This window comes from Mercenaria mercenaria, chromosome 1 (genome assembly GCF_021730395.1).
Source record: "Mercenaria mercenaria strain notata chromosome 1, MADL_Memer_1, whole genome shotgun sequence".
Lineage (NCBI taxonomy): Eukaryota > Metazoa > Mollusca > Bivalvia > Venerida > Veneridae > Mercenaria > Mercenaria mercenaria.
In genome coordinates, this window is record NC_069361.1 from 95,045,868 (window position 1) to 95,063,235 (window position 17,368).

At 33.6% G+C, this 17,368-nt stretch overlaps 1 protein-coding gene across 1 annotated transcript in view; it reads right to left on the minus strand.

The window, feature by feature from the left end:
• The window catches only part of LOC123529786 (calcium-binding protein LPS1-alpha-like), a 54,737-nt gene extending 38,945 nt beyond the window's left edge, over positions 1–15,792 (minus strand). The window contains exons 1-4 of the mRNA XM_045310314.2: positions 15,609–15,792; positions 13,901–13,931; positions 12,815–12,958; positions 12,275–12,517 (exon numbers count right to left, since the gene is read on the minus strand). Of these exons, the coding sequence (XP_045166249.2) occupies positions 12,275–12,517; positions 12,815–12,958; positions 13,901–13,931; positions 15,609–15,611 (421 nt within the window). The 5' untranslated portion in view covers positions 15,612–15,792. The remainder of the gene's footprint in view (positions 1–12,274; positions 12,518–12,814; positions 12,959–13,900; positions 13,932–15,608) is intronic.
• Between the last annotated feature and the right edge of the window lie 1,576 nt (positions 15,793–17,368).

Consider the following 17,368-nt stretch of genomic DNA (forward strand, 5'->3'; position numbering starts at 1 on the left):
CTATTTAAATTGCAGAAACATTCTGATGTTACCATTAAGACATTTTAATTAGTTCTTTACAGAAACTGTTGAGAAGCCGTGTTAAAGAATAGTTATAACTAGTACGAATCAGAGTGGAAAACACCTCTTATTATTATGATATTTAACGATTTGTAAATTAACAAACACTTTTACTTCAAACTACACCATTGTTAATATAATTAAAATGAGTTTCGCAACAACAATTGCACCATTAAGCTGTCCAAATACGTAACCTAAAGAAACTCTTGCACGAAAATTATTTTTCTTCACTGGATCCGGCCATCTATTAACGGAAGAAAAATCGTGTGCAAACAAGGCAATTCACATGCTGTTAATACATGCTTTTTAGTTCATCTGTCACGTAGTGACAAGGTGAGATTTTGTGATCACCTTCATCCGTAAATCGTCCGTCCGTCGTCGCCTGTCCACAATTTCATGTGAACACGATAGAGACCACATTTTGCAATTGATTTTAATCAAACTTGCACACAATTTATAGTGGCATAATATAATATCTCGGTTCCATACGAAAACTGGCCAGATCCCATCATGGGTTCCAGAGTTTTGGCCCCTGAATCTATCTATCTATCTATCTATCTATCTATCTATCTATCTATCTACCCTCGTATCAAATACCTTTTACAACAATAGATCTTGGATTTCATGATAAAGCCGTCAGATCCAATCATAGGTGCTGGAGTTACGGCCCCTAATTGACCCCTGAAAGAGAATTTTTTTACAGAGGCGACAATTTACATTAGATTTTAACCACACGCACATACAACTTAAGTCACAGTAAGACCTCGAACCGGCTAGATTCCATGATGGCTTCTAGAGTTACTGCCACTGAAAGAAGCAACATTTTCTATTTTAGCCCTTTTAGCCATATAGAGGTTTCATTTATGCCTTTATCTGGGTCATATTTGGTCAAAAACTAGTTCACCATGTCAAATCAAAGGAAAAGTTTGTTAACACCATAGAGGCCACAATTATGACCCTATTTATCTTAATAATTCCTAGCAAGATTAAAACTGGATCATATGGGGTCAAAAACTAGGTCACCCGGTCAAATCAAAAGAAAAAGTTTGTTAACAAACTTGACGCAACATATATGACCCTATCTTCATGAAACTTGGTCAGAATGTTTATTTTGATGATTCCTGGGTCTAGTTCGATACTGGGTCATCAGGGGTCAAAAATAGGTCACCTGCTGAAATAAAAGGAAAATCTTGTTAACACTCAAAAGGCCATAGTGGAACTTGATAAGAATGTTTATCGTAATGAATCCTAGGCCAAGTTTGAAACTGGGTCATGTGGGGTCAAAAACTAGGTTACCACTCAAATCAAAGGAAAAGCTTGTTAACTCTGTAGGGGCCACATTTATGACCCTACCTCCATGAAACTTGGTCAGAATGTTTATCTATATAGCGATATAGGGTCATCATGTTCCTCTTGTTATTTTTGAAATCCTTTCTCAGGGACGTATATGTATTTCTGCGTAGACTGACATCTGGTATCCGGAGTCTTGTTTCTTCCCTAGCATAAAACATGCAATCTAACCCATAGTATGTTTTGCTGTATCAAGTACCAACGCCAAAAGCACTCCCCACACACAACAATGATCGTTTCTCCCCACCTGTACTGTTAGAAGATGTAGTCGATTCAGTTTTTGTCGATAACCATGAATATATAAGTATCGCATGTAACTTTTGCGATTGTTTGGTTTTTGAAATCATATTTATGATTTTTGGTAAGTATCAGTCTGTATGTTTTACTTTTAATCTAATTTCGCGAAGAATTTTGATAAAAAATGACAGCTTGTCACTTCGTTCGTACTCATTCGTATTCTAAATGTATTCGTACTTAAAATAATTCGAATGTATGTAGGGATAATACATGTTTATCTTGTGTATTAACGTCTGCAGAAGCCCGCGGGTTTGTTTGTGACCGAGACCGAAGGTACCATTCTGTATATCGCTGCACTAAACATAAATATGTTACCGCCATTGATATTGTTTGAAATGTTTTTCTTTACTGTGATGCTTTGCTGTTCATTATGTATGAGCCTAAGTATTGAAATAAAAGTTGAAAGTTGGCAGTTGTTGTTCTTGGAAACGGTAAACATGTTTCAAATATCCATAACCAGGGCCCAGAAATCAACAACACTTCCAGTAGCATGTAATGAAGGTTTTTAACCGATTTGTGTATCTGTCATTATTACAAACATAAAATTACCCGTATTTTTGCATATCACTTAAAAATTTGGTAAACAGGAACACTATTTCAAAAGTAAATACTTTACATTCGAATTATTTTGAGTACGAACACATTTAGAGTACGGATGAGTACGAACGTAGTGACAAGCTTTCAAATGTTTTATCCAAATTCTTCACGAAATTAGATAAAAGCATTCCGACTGATACGTACAAAAATCATTAAAACGATTCATAAAAACAAACAACTGCACAAGTTACACGCAATTCTTATACATTCACGGTTATCAAACAAAAAATGAATCGACTCCGACTTCCAAACGGGGTGTAAACAAAAGGTGGAGGTAGTGTATTGGGATTTAGTAACTGATACAGCAAAACATACTATGGATAAGATTGCATCTTTTATGCTACAAAAAGTGTTTATTATTGAAGAATCAAGACGCAGACACCAGATTTTTCTCCCGTTAATACATGGGCGGATCCAGTAAAAAAGTAGTTTTTATGCAAGAAAAGTTATTATTCTTGAAATTATGTTCCTGTTTACCAAATTTTTAAGTCATATGCAAAATTACGGGTAACGTCATGTTTGTAATAATTACAGATAAAAAAATCGTTTAAAAGCCTTTAGTACATGCTTTTAATAGTGTTGTTGATTTCTGGGCCCTGGTTATGGATATTTAAAACATGTTTACCGCTTCCAAGAACAACAGAATGGTAATTAAAAAATGGAATCGTAAAGTCATCACATTTGAAACCAATACATTTAGACGTCGTGTAATGTTTTTTTTTTCTGACAAGAATAGCGACAATACATGGTTGTGTTGTGTATTTACGTCTGCAGAAGCCCTTGGGATAAGTTTGTGGACTCGACCTTCGGTCTAAGTCACAAACATTCACACCGGCTTCTACAGACGTAAATTCACAAATAAGTGTATTATCCCTACAGTATTATTACATTGATCACCAGCTTAAATACAAATCTTTTACTTCCCATGGTCAATGTTTTCCAATATCCAATATCACTACCATGTAGGTTTTTTATACGAGTGTTCAACACAATGTACTCGTATTTATCTACGCTCCTTTTCCGTATGCATGAGTCATTCTTTATTTTGATAAAAAAGATATTTGTGTTAAACAAATAAAATATTTATTTTTTCAGAATATTTTCAAAAGCACAAACTTTGGAAGAAGCTTTCACAATTAAGAATTATACCGAACTAGAGACAATGAAGGATCTTCTTTGTTAACAAGTAAAACTATAAATCCACTCAATAAACTAAGACGGTCTTTAGTTTCGGAATGATATCATACAATTTGCTTTTCATGGCATACTACCGGTAACGTCAGTTTGGTCTACAGATTAGAATAAAGTTTTTTTTTTGTTTCAATTTTCATCATGCTTCTGTATAAAAGTGGCAGACACAACTTTGTTTGACATGCAAATTTGGAATTCTTTGCGATTTCTTTAAAAAAGGATGCAATATTAACTATCGATCATCAAAACTTACAGACATATAAACGATGTTGTACATCATTATCTTATGTAATGTTATTTATTTTTCGTTTATGATTGACCTGCTCCGGCACAGACTTTTACATATATACACATATTATTACTGTATTACACAAAATAACTGAAAATTCAGGCGCTTTTACTACAAAATAGAAATGTGCTCGGCTAATTTTAACAGAAAAATCGTGACATTTTGCCATCGGTATTGATTAGGTATAGTGATTAAAAATTCGGAAGTCGACTTTTCGGTGTAGTTATTAACATTGCCAATCACCAAATTACTTTATATGCATATCTTTATATCTTTTATTCATCTCCTTATGAGAGGCAGAAACATTTGATATTGAAAAAGAACCATCTAAAATATCCGAAGCATAATGAATGGGGATTTAGTAATTATAGTCTATGTAAATAATTTCCAAAATTATACACATTAAATAAAGTGTAGAGGAAGCTTAGACTATTTTCAACTTTAAGCAAGCTATATTGGAACTTCTTTTCTCTTTTAGTAAATTCAAAATTTAAGACTAGTCAATGCTATAAAAGTCATAACAGAGTTGAAGAGAATCACATGTTTTTTCCTATAACGTTACAAAAACATACCAAATCAGCCTGAAAAAATAACTAAAAATCTTATATCTAAACAAATCCTTGCAGTATTTCACCATCAATATTATTCCATAAATCCCAGAGAATATTCTTTTAAGTTATTCTTCCAGTTATATACAGTTAGACTGCATGCAACCCAGAAATTACTGCGGATGTTTCAAGCGAAGCGTCAAGCTTTCGTTTTTTGGGGTTATAGCAATTTAGCAGAAATTGTTTAAAATCACAGTTTATGACAAAGACTCTTTATATTACTTATCCTATTTATTGTGAATTATCACGGAAAAGCCCACAAAATGAAGGCTTCAAAATAAGTTAGGCTTCTGGATCATGCTTGAAACGTATGAATAAACTCAACTTTCTTGTTAAGTTGAAACAAATATTTGATATCAGCTTTCAATTTTCTGTTATTTCTCATATCACTGCGTAACAGAAGGCACCCTTATTGAGAGGAAGTTGCGTTAGCTGAAGATAACTGTTATTAAAGTTAAATATTTGAAAGTCTTAAAATTTTTAACAATACTTTCTTGTAGGACTTCAGACTGACTTATAAACTAATTATTGTATAAACAAGAGCTGTCGAAGGAAATCAACGCTCGACTATTCAACAGCCTTGTCAATTGAATGAATATAGAAGTCGAAAAAGGGGCATACTTTTGTAAATTACATAACTACTTATGGAACCTGTTCATTGCATATCAGCTCATGACAATGGACAAGTGTGTAAAGTTTCAATCCATTCCCATTAGTTGGTATTGAGATACATGCTTACATACAAAACCTTAACTAAAAACTTCTAAGTCAAAAAGGGCATACTTTTGTTTGTTTGTTTGTTTTGGATTTAACGCCGTTTTTCAACAGTATTTCAGTCATGTAACGGCGGGCAGTTAACCTAACCAGTGTTCCTGGATTCTGTACCAGTACAAACCTGTTCTCCGCAAGTAACTGCCAACTTCCCCACATGAATTATCAGAGGTGGAGGACTAATGATTTCAGACACAATGTCGTTTATCAAATAGTCACGGAGAACATACGCCCCGCCCCAGGATCGAACTCGCGACCCCGCGGTCCGTAAACCAACGCTCTTACCTACTGAGCTAAGCGGAAGGGCCATGCATACTTTTGTAAAAATGCAAAAGATGAGTTATGGAATTTGTGCATTGCACGTCACAAAATGACAATGAAAAAGTGTGTGAAGCGTCAATCCATTTCCATTAGTAGTTACTGAGATACTAGCTTGCATACAAAAAACTTAACCAAAAACTGATAAGTCAAAAACGGGACATAATTTTGTAAAAATGCAAAGTAGAGTTATGAATCCTGTGCACTGCATGTCAAATCACGACAGTGAACAAGTGTGTCAAGTTTGAATCCATTCCCATAAGTAGGTACCGAGATACCAGCTTACATACAAAACTTTAACCAAAAATCAATAGGTCGAAAAATGGGCATAATTTTGTGAAAAATCAAAATAGAGTTATGGAACTTAAGCAATGTAAGTTCGTTTATCACATTGAATAAGTGTGTGCAGTTTCAATCCATTCATATAAGTTATTACTGAGATACCAGCTTACAAACAAAAACTTAAACCAAATCGGGAAGCCGACGCGGACGCAAGCCGACGCGGACTCCGACGCATGGGTGAGTCGAATAGCTCTACAGTTTCTCGATCAGTAACTGGGGAATCGCATTTTTAAATTGATGCCATTCAATCAGTCATTTAAGAGTGTTCCTCATTTATTTTACTTGGATAACACCATCTTCTTTAGACACAGAACAGACGATCCCCATAGGGAAGACATGGGTGCATCTTTATAATACGAACTGACACATAAGGGCATTATAACATGATCGATACGGAGCTAAACTATGGGCCTCAGAAGAATGTATTGATGTTTTAAAATATCGTATGGTCCCCAGATAATATAATGGCTGTGCCCTAAATGAGAAAACAATGGGCAGAACTAAACGAACTGGAATTTAGAGTTGCATATTGCAGAAACTGCCAAAGGACAAAATTTAAAAAGCAGGCACTATATTAAAGGGGTGATTAAACAATACACACAGCTTTTAAAGCGGGAGTTTTGGAACCATACAGGCTGAAAAATTAAAAGTACACTAACACAATATAAATGTCGTGCTGAACGATGTGAAGAGATCAAAATATAACAGCTTTGATTGATGGTACGAGGATACTTTTTACGGCCGCCACATGGCAACGCTGCAGTGGTAATAAAATAAAAAGGTGAAAAACATCAGGTCGCCCAACACGACATGAAAAATGTTGCAGGCTCGGTTTGATTGAGCATGTTCATGGACGGTAATGGAAGTGCAAGCTACAGTCCAAGTACTCTAGAAACAAGAAGTATCTTTAAAAAAGATACAGGACCTCATTAGTCAATGCACACTTTAAGCTACGAAACCTGCATGCACTCTACACCTTCACATACAATCGGTTTTTAATAATGCAAAACAAAATTTAATTCTTAAAGTAAAATGTTCATATTTTTATGTAGAAACATGTTACAATACACATATTTTACATCGTAATTATATTAATTATAATCCAGGAGTCTTTGACAAAAATAAGTCTAAAAAGGAGAGGCCGAAATGTGGGGGACAAAATGACCAGTTTTGAAATCGTCAAGGGATACGAAATGACAAAATAGGGACGAGTTGACTGGGGGGACGAGTTGACTAGGGGACGAGTTGACTGTAAATCGTTTACGGGAGATCACTCAGTATCAGAAGGTTTTTAGTCGAGCTCTGCCGCAGTTTCACTACAGAGGGATTCAGGTTTATGATGTAAGCTATTTCCACGAAGTCTTGCAACGGATTATACTGTCTAACAATACAGCTCAGAGCACCTGCACACCCCTTAAGAAAATATTATCTATTCCATTCGAAAACCTTCGTAATTTTTGATACAAAAATCAAAATGAACAGTTTTAATCAGCTGTTAGATGACCTTCACCCCAGATATTTACAGGAAGTACAGGTGAAATAACTACCGGCTTGCGGCAGGAAACTATCGAAAGGTAACATTCCTGGAAACACCATTTTCAATCTAGACTTTAAAAACCTACGTAAATGTTTCATAACTAAGCTTGATTATCCAAAGCGCAACGCCAATCAAAAAATATTCTTAAACAAAACAGTCTTATTTATTGAAACCAGTATTGGAGTAGCCTTATCATCAAAGTGTAATTTGGCTGCCGTAAAATTTGTGAAATTGGGCTCAGAAAGATCTTACGTTATAATTGTATCTACTGTAGTTTGGTTCCATTTACCAGACGGGGCAGTTAAATTCATAGGCTAACGAGAATCTTGTGCTACACTGGTAGTTCGCATTTGGTCAGGCCAGTGTTTCGCTGATTTTTCAATGTTTTCTTTTAAAGTTATTGAAACTTGCTGTTTGATGTCTTGGTTGCGGTCCCCCCATAACACAGTATTCCAATCTGGGACTTTGACATATTTAATGTCACCATTTATTTCGATTGCAGCTGGAAATTTGAATTTGACTGTTTCCAGACCCTGGACGTTCCTTTCTTCTTTGAATTTCGGCCATAAGCTTCTTCTAGCTTCCGTAAATTCCGGGGGTAGCCTTTGTTTATGCTTGTAGTCTACACAATGTATTTCAGATTTGGGGCTTTGGAAATAACTAAATTTGCTTCATATATAAATCATAAAAAAGTCACTAGAATTTGTCTGGAAATTTCACGCCCCCTTATGTATTTTCTTCTGCCCATACGAAATGCCCATTTAATTCGCACTTCATGCACGTCCATGTCTAAACCATCTGTCAAAATGTTTGAAATAACAGATACACAGTTTGTCTTTGTTCGGCGAAATATAGAATATTTGAACGGACTCATATGCTTCATGTTCTCTTGATTTGTATTCAAAAAGACGTAAAAGTTTATCTGTGATGTCCAGTGTGGCCATATTTATATACATGTGCGACTCTATACATTCAACTCTCATCTTCAAAGGTGCTAGATTAGATGACAATACATCATAAACTGATGCTAATCTATCTTCCGAAATACGATTACTAAAGTCTTGTGGTGCAGGCAATGCCTTATAGTACTTATTTATATTCGGTTGATTTTATGGTGGTGGGGTGCGAGCGCGTTTATTCCCCTCCTCAAAGTCATCGCCATGCGGAGAATATCTAGATCCAGACTATACAGTCTATTCCTTCCTATATATACAATTTACAAGTATTCAATCTCAGTTTTTAACAGTTTTAGCACTTTTTTAATCAGCAGTAAAAAATGGTTCTATCAGCAATGAAAATGGCGTCTACGTTTTTCAAACTACAGGAAACTGCGTGTTGTACGCAACTCATCTACACATTCATATTTGATCTTTCGCGGATGCTGTAAAGATAACGTTTTTCGTTTATTTCTGAAATAAGACTAAATTTCGGCTGTGCAGAAAAAATTACGCATTGTTGTTTTTGTCGCTCGTCTTGAGGTATGAAAAAATGTATTTCATTAGTGGCTACGCTACTCGTCAAATATTTTATTTTCATAACACTCGATGAAAATAAATACCATATTCATTCAAAAAATCTGAATATCTTCTATTTATTATATACATTCTAATGCAATAATGGGTAATATTGATGAAATATAATTAACGGTTTTCATTTAATTATTTTTTCGCGGCAGTGAAACATATTGTTCTTTATTTTAACACTTTAAGTACGCTTGGGCAGTGACTTCGGAAAATGTATCGTTGTTGTTGCCACTCGTTCTAAATGTAAACAAACGACGTTTTCAATAATTTTTGTATATAATAAACAAGAAATTCAAGCTTTTTTGCATGAATTTGGTTTTTATTGTCATCTCATGAAATATTTTATTTTCTTATCATCCGAGTATTCTCTACGTATTTTATATTACAATCCGCGAGATTCTGATAGGCTTTGAGCTTGTTACGTTAGCTTTGTTCTATTCCATTATCTTATACATAGAGGTTAAAGGCGGAGTCATATTTTATTGGTTGATATTATTTATCCCAAGTAGATATAATAATATAAAATAACTCTTTGGATACAAATTTATCTCTTTAAAGGAGATGGATATCTTTGGTGTGTTCCGAATGTCTAATGCCGGATAATGGCGGAAAGAAAAATATCCTCAGTTTTCCCAGTTAAAGTGGCATTTTCATATTTTATGTAAGCCAGTCCCTGTTTTTATTTCATTGTGGACCTATATTTGACATTTCTGTAGCATTTTCAAGGAGATGTTTTGCCTTTATAGAAATTTAAACAAACCTTATTACTCATGTATTCATACCCACATTTTAGCTGTCAGTTTTGAAGATATTCCATAGTGTTGACCTATCAGACAAGAAATATCTCTTAGAAGATTCAAGACCCCTGCTTTTCTTTGTGTTTTGGGTGGATTATAGGTCATTTAGGAACATAAGGCTAGTAATTCTTTTTTTAAGATGGGCCTGGCTATGTGTTACAGCCCTCAAAAGATTGTTAATTTTATATAGAACATATAGCAAATTTATTTACGTCTGAACAGCCTCAATCCGCCGCCATATTTTAGTAACCGTAAATCACACAGATTTGATATTTGATTTAAGTGCATATTGACTCCTATCTACAGCTATACATATTTTTAAGAACAAAAATGAACTAAGTATGTGACCCTAATCATCTTAACATGCGACAATTTTTTCTATGCAAATGCAATCGGAATCCATACAACAATTTATCGAAATCAGTATTTTTGCCCCTTCTAATGGTTAAGCATGCTGAATTGATGCTTACAGTTAGTGTTAGTATTCACTCAAACATGTTTCCTTACAAAACCTTTGTAGAAGAACTCAGTACTAGAGTTATCTAGAGTTTTTTATTCTGATAACTAACTACATTTTACATCTATGTGAAATGATTCTATTAATTTGAGGATGGTTTTAAGTAAATGCAACCAGAAGATTGAGAACTGCTATTTCTTTTCGCCAGGTACTTTAATACTGGTCTTGTAATGTATAGAGAGTCAGATATACTACATTATGAGAATTTAAGGCCCTTCTTAAATTATTGTATTTTCATAGCTTTTCTAGAAATTGTATTCTTAGCCTTTTTATCCAGTGAATCTTTTTATATTTAAAAGTTTTGTTGAAAATACAGCTAAATAAATATCTTACACTGTCTAGACAAAGCAAGGTTTTAACTTTAACAAAGTGCATTTGCTACGTTGCATGCTGCTACATTTATTCAAAGAAAAATTGAAATAGTAAACGCACAAGTCTTCACCTAAAACCGTTACTTGAGCAGGTAACTGGTAAAAACATTTTTCATATTTTTTGTAAATCGTGTCTTATTACCCTCATGGAAGCACTATAGATTACAGTTATGTTGTACTGGGTAGGTCTTTAATATAGGGATATCACGCGTTTTTCGGTTGCAACATTTGGAGAAACCTTTCGTATCTGCTGATGCCTAAACCTGCTGGTGCGAGGGCATAAGCGTATCCCTAGGAACTATGAACGTTATACAACAGGAAATAAGCATACGTCAACGCTATTCCAGCATCAAACATGTAAAAAGCTTACCTAAATAAATATCATATCTATAAGCGATTATTTCTTCTTCAACTTGTTTTGATAATGCGTTACGTGATCGTTATACGTTTATGTCTCGCCGCGAAATGTGCAGTTATAGTAAGGCCTTATAACAATGCGCGATCTTCATGTTTAAAAAACATTTACACTCTTGTAAAACACACACATTGAAAACGACAGCAACAGCAGATTTATGCTAGAATAACTAATCAGGATACTGCATACTAGTACATGTAATGTTTGGAATAGGCGTCTCATTCATTTTTCTTCAGTTTTGTAAATAGTGCTATCAATGACAAAACAGATGAATTCAATTTTCACTCATTTAAGGTGCAATATTTTTTGCAATTTACAAGCTGTAAGAACGTTAAGGGACGGTTAGACTATTAGAGAACTACAATGATTATCCGAGACCAAAAGCATATTTTGAAATAGTTTATTGCACAAATAAAAAAATTCAACTGTGACAGTTTGTCAGCACTAAACTATCCCTATGTTTGATAACAGTGTAATGGTTATTATACAGAACAGAACTGATAATATTTCATAAAATCTAATATTTATAACATTTCATATAACTGAAAAAAGTTATTGTTCCACAAAATAGTATAAAATAGTATGCATAGAATAAAACATATTTAAATAAAATAAAATAACATTTGATCATTGTGTCATATTTTTTGTGTATTACTATTGTCTTTTGTAGAATCTGCAAACGTTTTTTATTTCGTAACTCATTAAATGCAAGTTTCACAAACTGCACAGTTTCCCCGATGAAATGTGGTTTGAGTTACTTCGACATCATCATTTTCACAAATTCTGTAAATGAAAGAAACAAAAGTGTATAAAAATATTGTGTTACTACTTCATTTGTGTCATGTTTCTATTCTGTTATAATGTAATGCTGCCGTGGGTAGATTGAAAATACTACAACAGGGGCGTGTGTTCTCGAGTGTTCTAACACATATTGCGAAAAGGCTTTGATGGCTTTTATTTATATAATGATGTTGTCAATCCTTCCTCCTTATTTCAGGTCTTTGGTTAGAATGTAAACAGTCACTTGTTTCTAGTGGGAAAGGGGTTGGGGGATACAAAATACTCTCAAAAAATTGTCACTGTGTTCCGTACCCTATATATTACTTATTATTTTTGTCTCTAATTTACAATTACATGTGTACATTACCTTCATGTTGTTTATAATTACTTAAGCATTAATTGCGATTGTTTCAATGTTTGTCATATTGAAGACAGAAACAATTTAGTAACAGTTGCGTTTTATCAGCACGATTCGTAAGCCAAAAGAAGATTTTTATAAAATAAACCATACCTTCATAATTAACTTGACCATCACCATCAACATCAGCTTCCCTGATCATTTCATCAACTTCCTCGTCAGTTAGTTTTTCTCCAAGATTTGTCATAACATGTCTTAATTCAGCAGCACTTATGTAACCATTACAATCTTTATCAAACACTTTAAATGCTTCTTTTATTTCTTCTTCACTGTCAGTATCTTTCATCTTACGCGCCATCATAGTGAGGAATTCTGGGAAATCGATGGTTCCGTTGCCTGAAAATAAATAAGAATCAGTTTTGATACTCAATATTAATATGAATATGCTTTTTCTTATTTTCTTAATTTTACTTTGCATTTTTTTATCAGGTATTATGTAATGTCCTTACTGAAACGTAGCTAAGGAAGAAAATCTTGATCTGAGAAAGAAAACAGACAGTTATTATGCATATATCGTTCCTTTTAAACATTTATGTACACGTTCCTTGGAATTCATGTACATCAATATATAACCAGTCGTATTGTATAAAAGACATTTCATAACGCCCTTAAAATTACTCAACAAATACTAACCATCAGCATCCACTTCGTTGATCATGTCCTGTAATTCTGCTTCTGTCGGGTTCTGACCCAATGACCTCATTACTGTTCCCAACTCCTTGGTTGTGATTGTGCCATCGCCATCCTTGTCAAACAGACTGAAAGCCTCCTTGAATTCTGAATAAAATATGTTGTGTGCATTCAGAGACAATGTTCAGAGAATATACTTCATCTGCTTATCTTTGTTTAAAAGTTACAAACGCGACAAGTGTGTATTCTTTGCTTAGAAAAAAAAATGAGGTGCAAATAATATTATTGCCTGTTAACACTCCCACATGCTAATGCATCATTTTTAATTTCTATAAAGTTGTTTTTGCTTTCGTTAAGTAGAGTTTACATTTTTGTCATCAGTTGCTCGGAGATGCTTAAACGGTACTGATTTTGTAAACATAATTACGCTGACAGATTTAAGTTGACTCTTAGGCAAAGACGTTCAAGGATCTTACAAACCGTAGAAGCAAAACCATAAAACGTGAATAATAACAGTGTTTGAACATGTGGAGGTGACAGGTTTCCTTCTCACGTTATAAGTTCTGATAAATTCAGCTTGAACCACGAGTTTGATTTCACAATTCATTGACAATAAAGCGGGCAAAACTAAATAAATAGCTACACAAATCTTTAAGAAAACGAATGGAAGATTAAAAGCATTTTATTGATTTTTATGAGACCAATCGCTGTATAAAGGAATCTTTTGGTTAGTGTTGAAAAACATTTTACAATACCTACTCTTCTTGCAATAATGTAAGTAAATATTGTCATTAATAGGTGTCTCTTTTAATTATGAAAGTATCTTAGCTACAATTCACTTTTTATTCAGGAAATGTTCATTATTTTTTGCTCATAAACATTTTTTGCTCCAGATGCTTTATAATGGTGAAATATACCGGTGTAATCATCATAATCATATACGAAATCGGCGTAAAGTCATGTTCCGGAATATGTTAATCAGACTTCGAATTATTTCTAATATTTTCGTTGCCTCGTTCCTTGCTGGGAACTGACTAATAGATTTAGTTCATTACACTAAATTTTTACAATCAAAGCAAAAATACTGACCTGCAATTTGCTCTTCCGTCAACTGATCAGCCTGAAAGTAGAATGCTTTACTTTTATGCCATTGCCAAAACACAGTAACATATTGTTCCATAGTAATGTACTTTAGCCAGTGTCTGGTTTAATGAAAACTGACTTTAGCCTTTAGTTTTCACATAAAATGACTTATAAAGGAAAATATTAAGTACTTTCATAGATCTTGATAATATACAATTGTTGCCCTTTGGTGAGGTCGATATGTGGATTTATCGACTTGATAAATGAGACATCGCTTTTATCAGGTTGATAAATCCGCATATCGACCGGACATTAAAGGCAACAATCCTGCGTACTTATAAGTATAAAAATTAAATACAAATATTTGCAGCCTTTGGTAATTTTTCATTGTAAATTGTGTACGACCTCGTATTGTTTTGACGTCAAACCGTAATGACATCGCAGCTGGAGGTCAATATGTGCTTTTGGCTCCGCTTTGAGTCAAATGGGAAGGACTATAAATATAGATTAAATAATAATAAATTTTGCTACAGCAGTTCTGTTATATTTTCATACGTCTATATCTTTATTTTTTCTGGCAAATAATTAAAAAGTTATATTCAGATTCAACCGTATTTGAAAAGCATGTTGGCAAATCCCGTTTGCTTCTTTTAATACCGTTATTGCATTACCGCTTTGTCTCATGACTCTAGTCTACATCCTGTCAATATTTTCCTATTTATATATTGATATATATTTAAAATATGCATTTATTGTATATTGTATTTCAGAAGCTGAGTATATTGACTCAGTTTTTTCATAATATACACACTACTCCTTAGCCAGCCAAAGATGTATGTTGTGTTTATTAAATAGTGTTTTTTCTGGCCATTTTTGGGCCGAAATCGGGCCCTAATCGAAATGGCAAATAGTATGTTTTTTCCCAATTTTAAAGCTAAAATTCCCAAAGCTAAATTTATTGTCTTTTTCAGTTTTTTTTTCAAACAAGATTGAAACCTTAAACATTTGAAATACAAAACAATTTGCTAACTTTATGCATAATGATAAATTATGGCAATTGTTTTTTTAAATGTGACATTTTAATAAATTTTAACAATTCCCAATTTAGGCATTTTACGACGCATTTTTCCCAATTATAAAGGCCCTGGCCCCATTCCCAAATCAGTGGGGGAAAACACTAAATAAATGCTGTTGTTCTGGAATCGTTTGGTTTTGAAAGTCATTTTATTGTTTTTCTTCGATATATACGGAGGGAAGCCTCAGAGTGTACAAAATTTCAGCATTTCATTTTCTAATACAGGAAACTTGGATAACAGATCAGGCCGTAACAAACTTGGTCCTTTATGTGGACTCTTTAATTATATCAAGAATTGTTTGATTAGACAAAATCCTGCCAGATCTGATTGTACATCAAAACTGTAAGGTCTAGCAAGTAATATTTCATTTGATGATTTCAAAGTTAAAACGCTTACATATAAATATAAAAAAGTCATCCGATAAATCTTCATCAGCATCTTATATCAGTGTTCATTGATATACGAAATAAAGATAAAACATTTACCTTAAATTGATAAATGCAGGTGTAAATTTTCGCGCGGAAATACAGAAATAAGACCAAACATCAAATTGAAGTTATACAGCATTAATATCAGTAAACATACGAACTTTAATTTTGGAATGTTTGAGAATTAGATGGCTAGAAACAAGCACTCACCATGATAGATATAAATTAAAATCCCAGTTATTAATGTATGATCACTCCTTCCACGTTTACAACTTTCGCTATGCTGTATGACTATGTGACCTGGACACGAATGAATTATTCAAATGCGCATTGCGACAAACTACACGAACTGCGTGTTATTGTTGCTCATATCAACAGCTTGTCAAGTTTGTATCAGTTTCTTATGGCAATCAATTTTCTTGTATATTATTTATGTATAGAGCTCTGTGCAGATAACATAAAAACAATTGTACCACATTTAGTAACGCTCTGTTTTCAAGTTGTACTAAATAAATGCGCAGTATAACGTGTCTTTGCATTAGATGAATTTGATATTTGATTTTTTTGTATCAAAATTATTTATTTGACTTCACTGACTGCCATGACAGGTAGATTTACAAATCATTATTTGTGTGTGTGTGTGTGTGTGTGTGTGTGTGTGTGTGTGTGTGTGTGTGTGAATATATGCAATATGCAAAAGATGTCCTTATATTGCCATAAATTGCATCTGACTCACAGTTAGGAATCTTAACATATTTCGGTATTGTAATAAACTAAGTACAGTCCAGTTTTTATCAATTTGTCACAGCTGCATATAATTACATGGTCAGTAACCAACCATAATACATTTATCCCCGACCGTTCTCTATTGGAATATCAACCGATCAATGATGTAGAACGAATATATAACATATTGTAGCGGTTGAATTGTTCTCTTCCTACGCCTTTTACCAAACAACAACAACAATAAAAGAGAAAAAATCACACGCACACACACACGAACACACGCACCTTACTTTTCTTTATAGATACTTATATTTATATATGGGCCGATCCATTAAAAACTTGTATTAGTGTAAAAAATCAAAACTGACACTATAAAATATTCATTAATCACATTATTTTACCTTTCAAATCTGGAAACTTGAGGAAATCATTATCTCTTTTTCAAGACTTATCAATACTCTCAAGTACGTCACCGAAGGTATTTAGAGATGTGACATTTTAAGAACATCATGATCTGAATTACATTTTGCTTTTTTTCTGCATGTAAATAGGAAAAAAACTATGATTTTCCAGAATTATTATGCAAGAATTCTATCATCATCATGCCACTTATGCAGGTGTTCTCATAGAACAGCCCATATAGATATTGCAATAGGCAGACACTGAAAATATAATTCTCCCATCTTATTTCATTCATTAATTTACATATCTGAACAGATATGTATGATCATGAATATTAGATTAATTCCCTCAGCTAAAAGCATGTAATAACTACCGTTAAAATACTGTTAAAAACTTAATGTCTAATGTCATGTAGTTATCAATTTTAGTAACCTGAGTGATACAAATATAAGAATTTTTTTGTAAAAACATAAACAATGTGCACTCGTCAAGCTAATATAGCCCATAGCACGGGCCTCAGTATTAAACCAGTATATTAAAATATAACATGATATACATTGGGAAAACCTTGTAATTTCCTTTACATACACAATATTGCTCGAACTGCAACATGTCTAGAACATGGAAGCGCGCATTATAACTAGATCATTCTGTGAAGTAAATATCTATCCGATTCTGAAATAGCTTCATTGTCTACCCGTGAAATACAGAATAGAAAATATTTTGTATTTAATGAACAAATAATTGTTGAAAAATAGCGGCGTATCAAGGCCGATACAGGCCGATTACAAACAGTAAAATGACACTGTCATTAGTTGAGCCTAAAGTACAGCAGCTTGGTC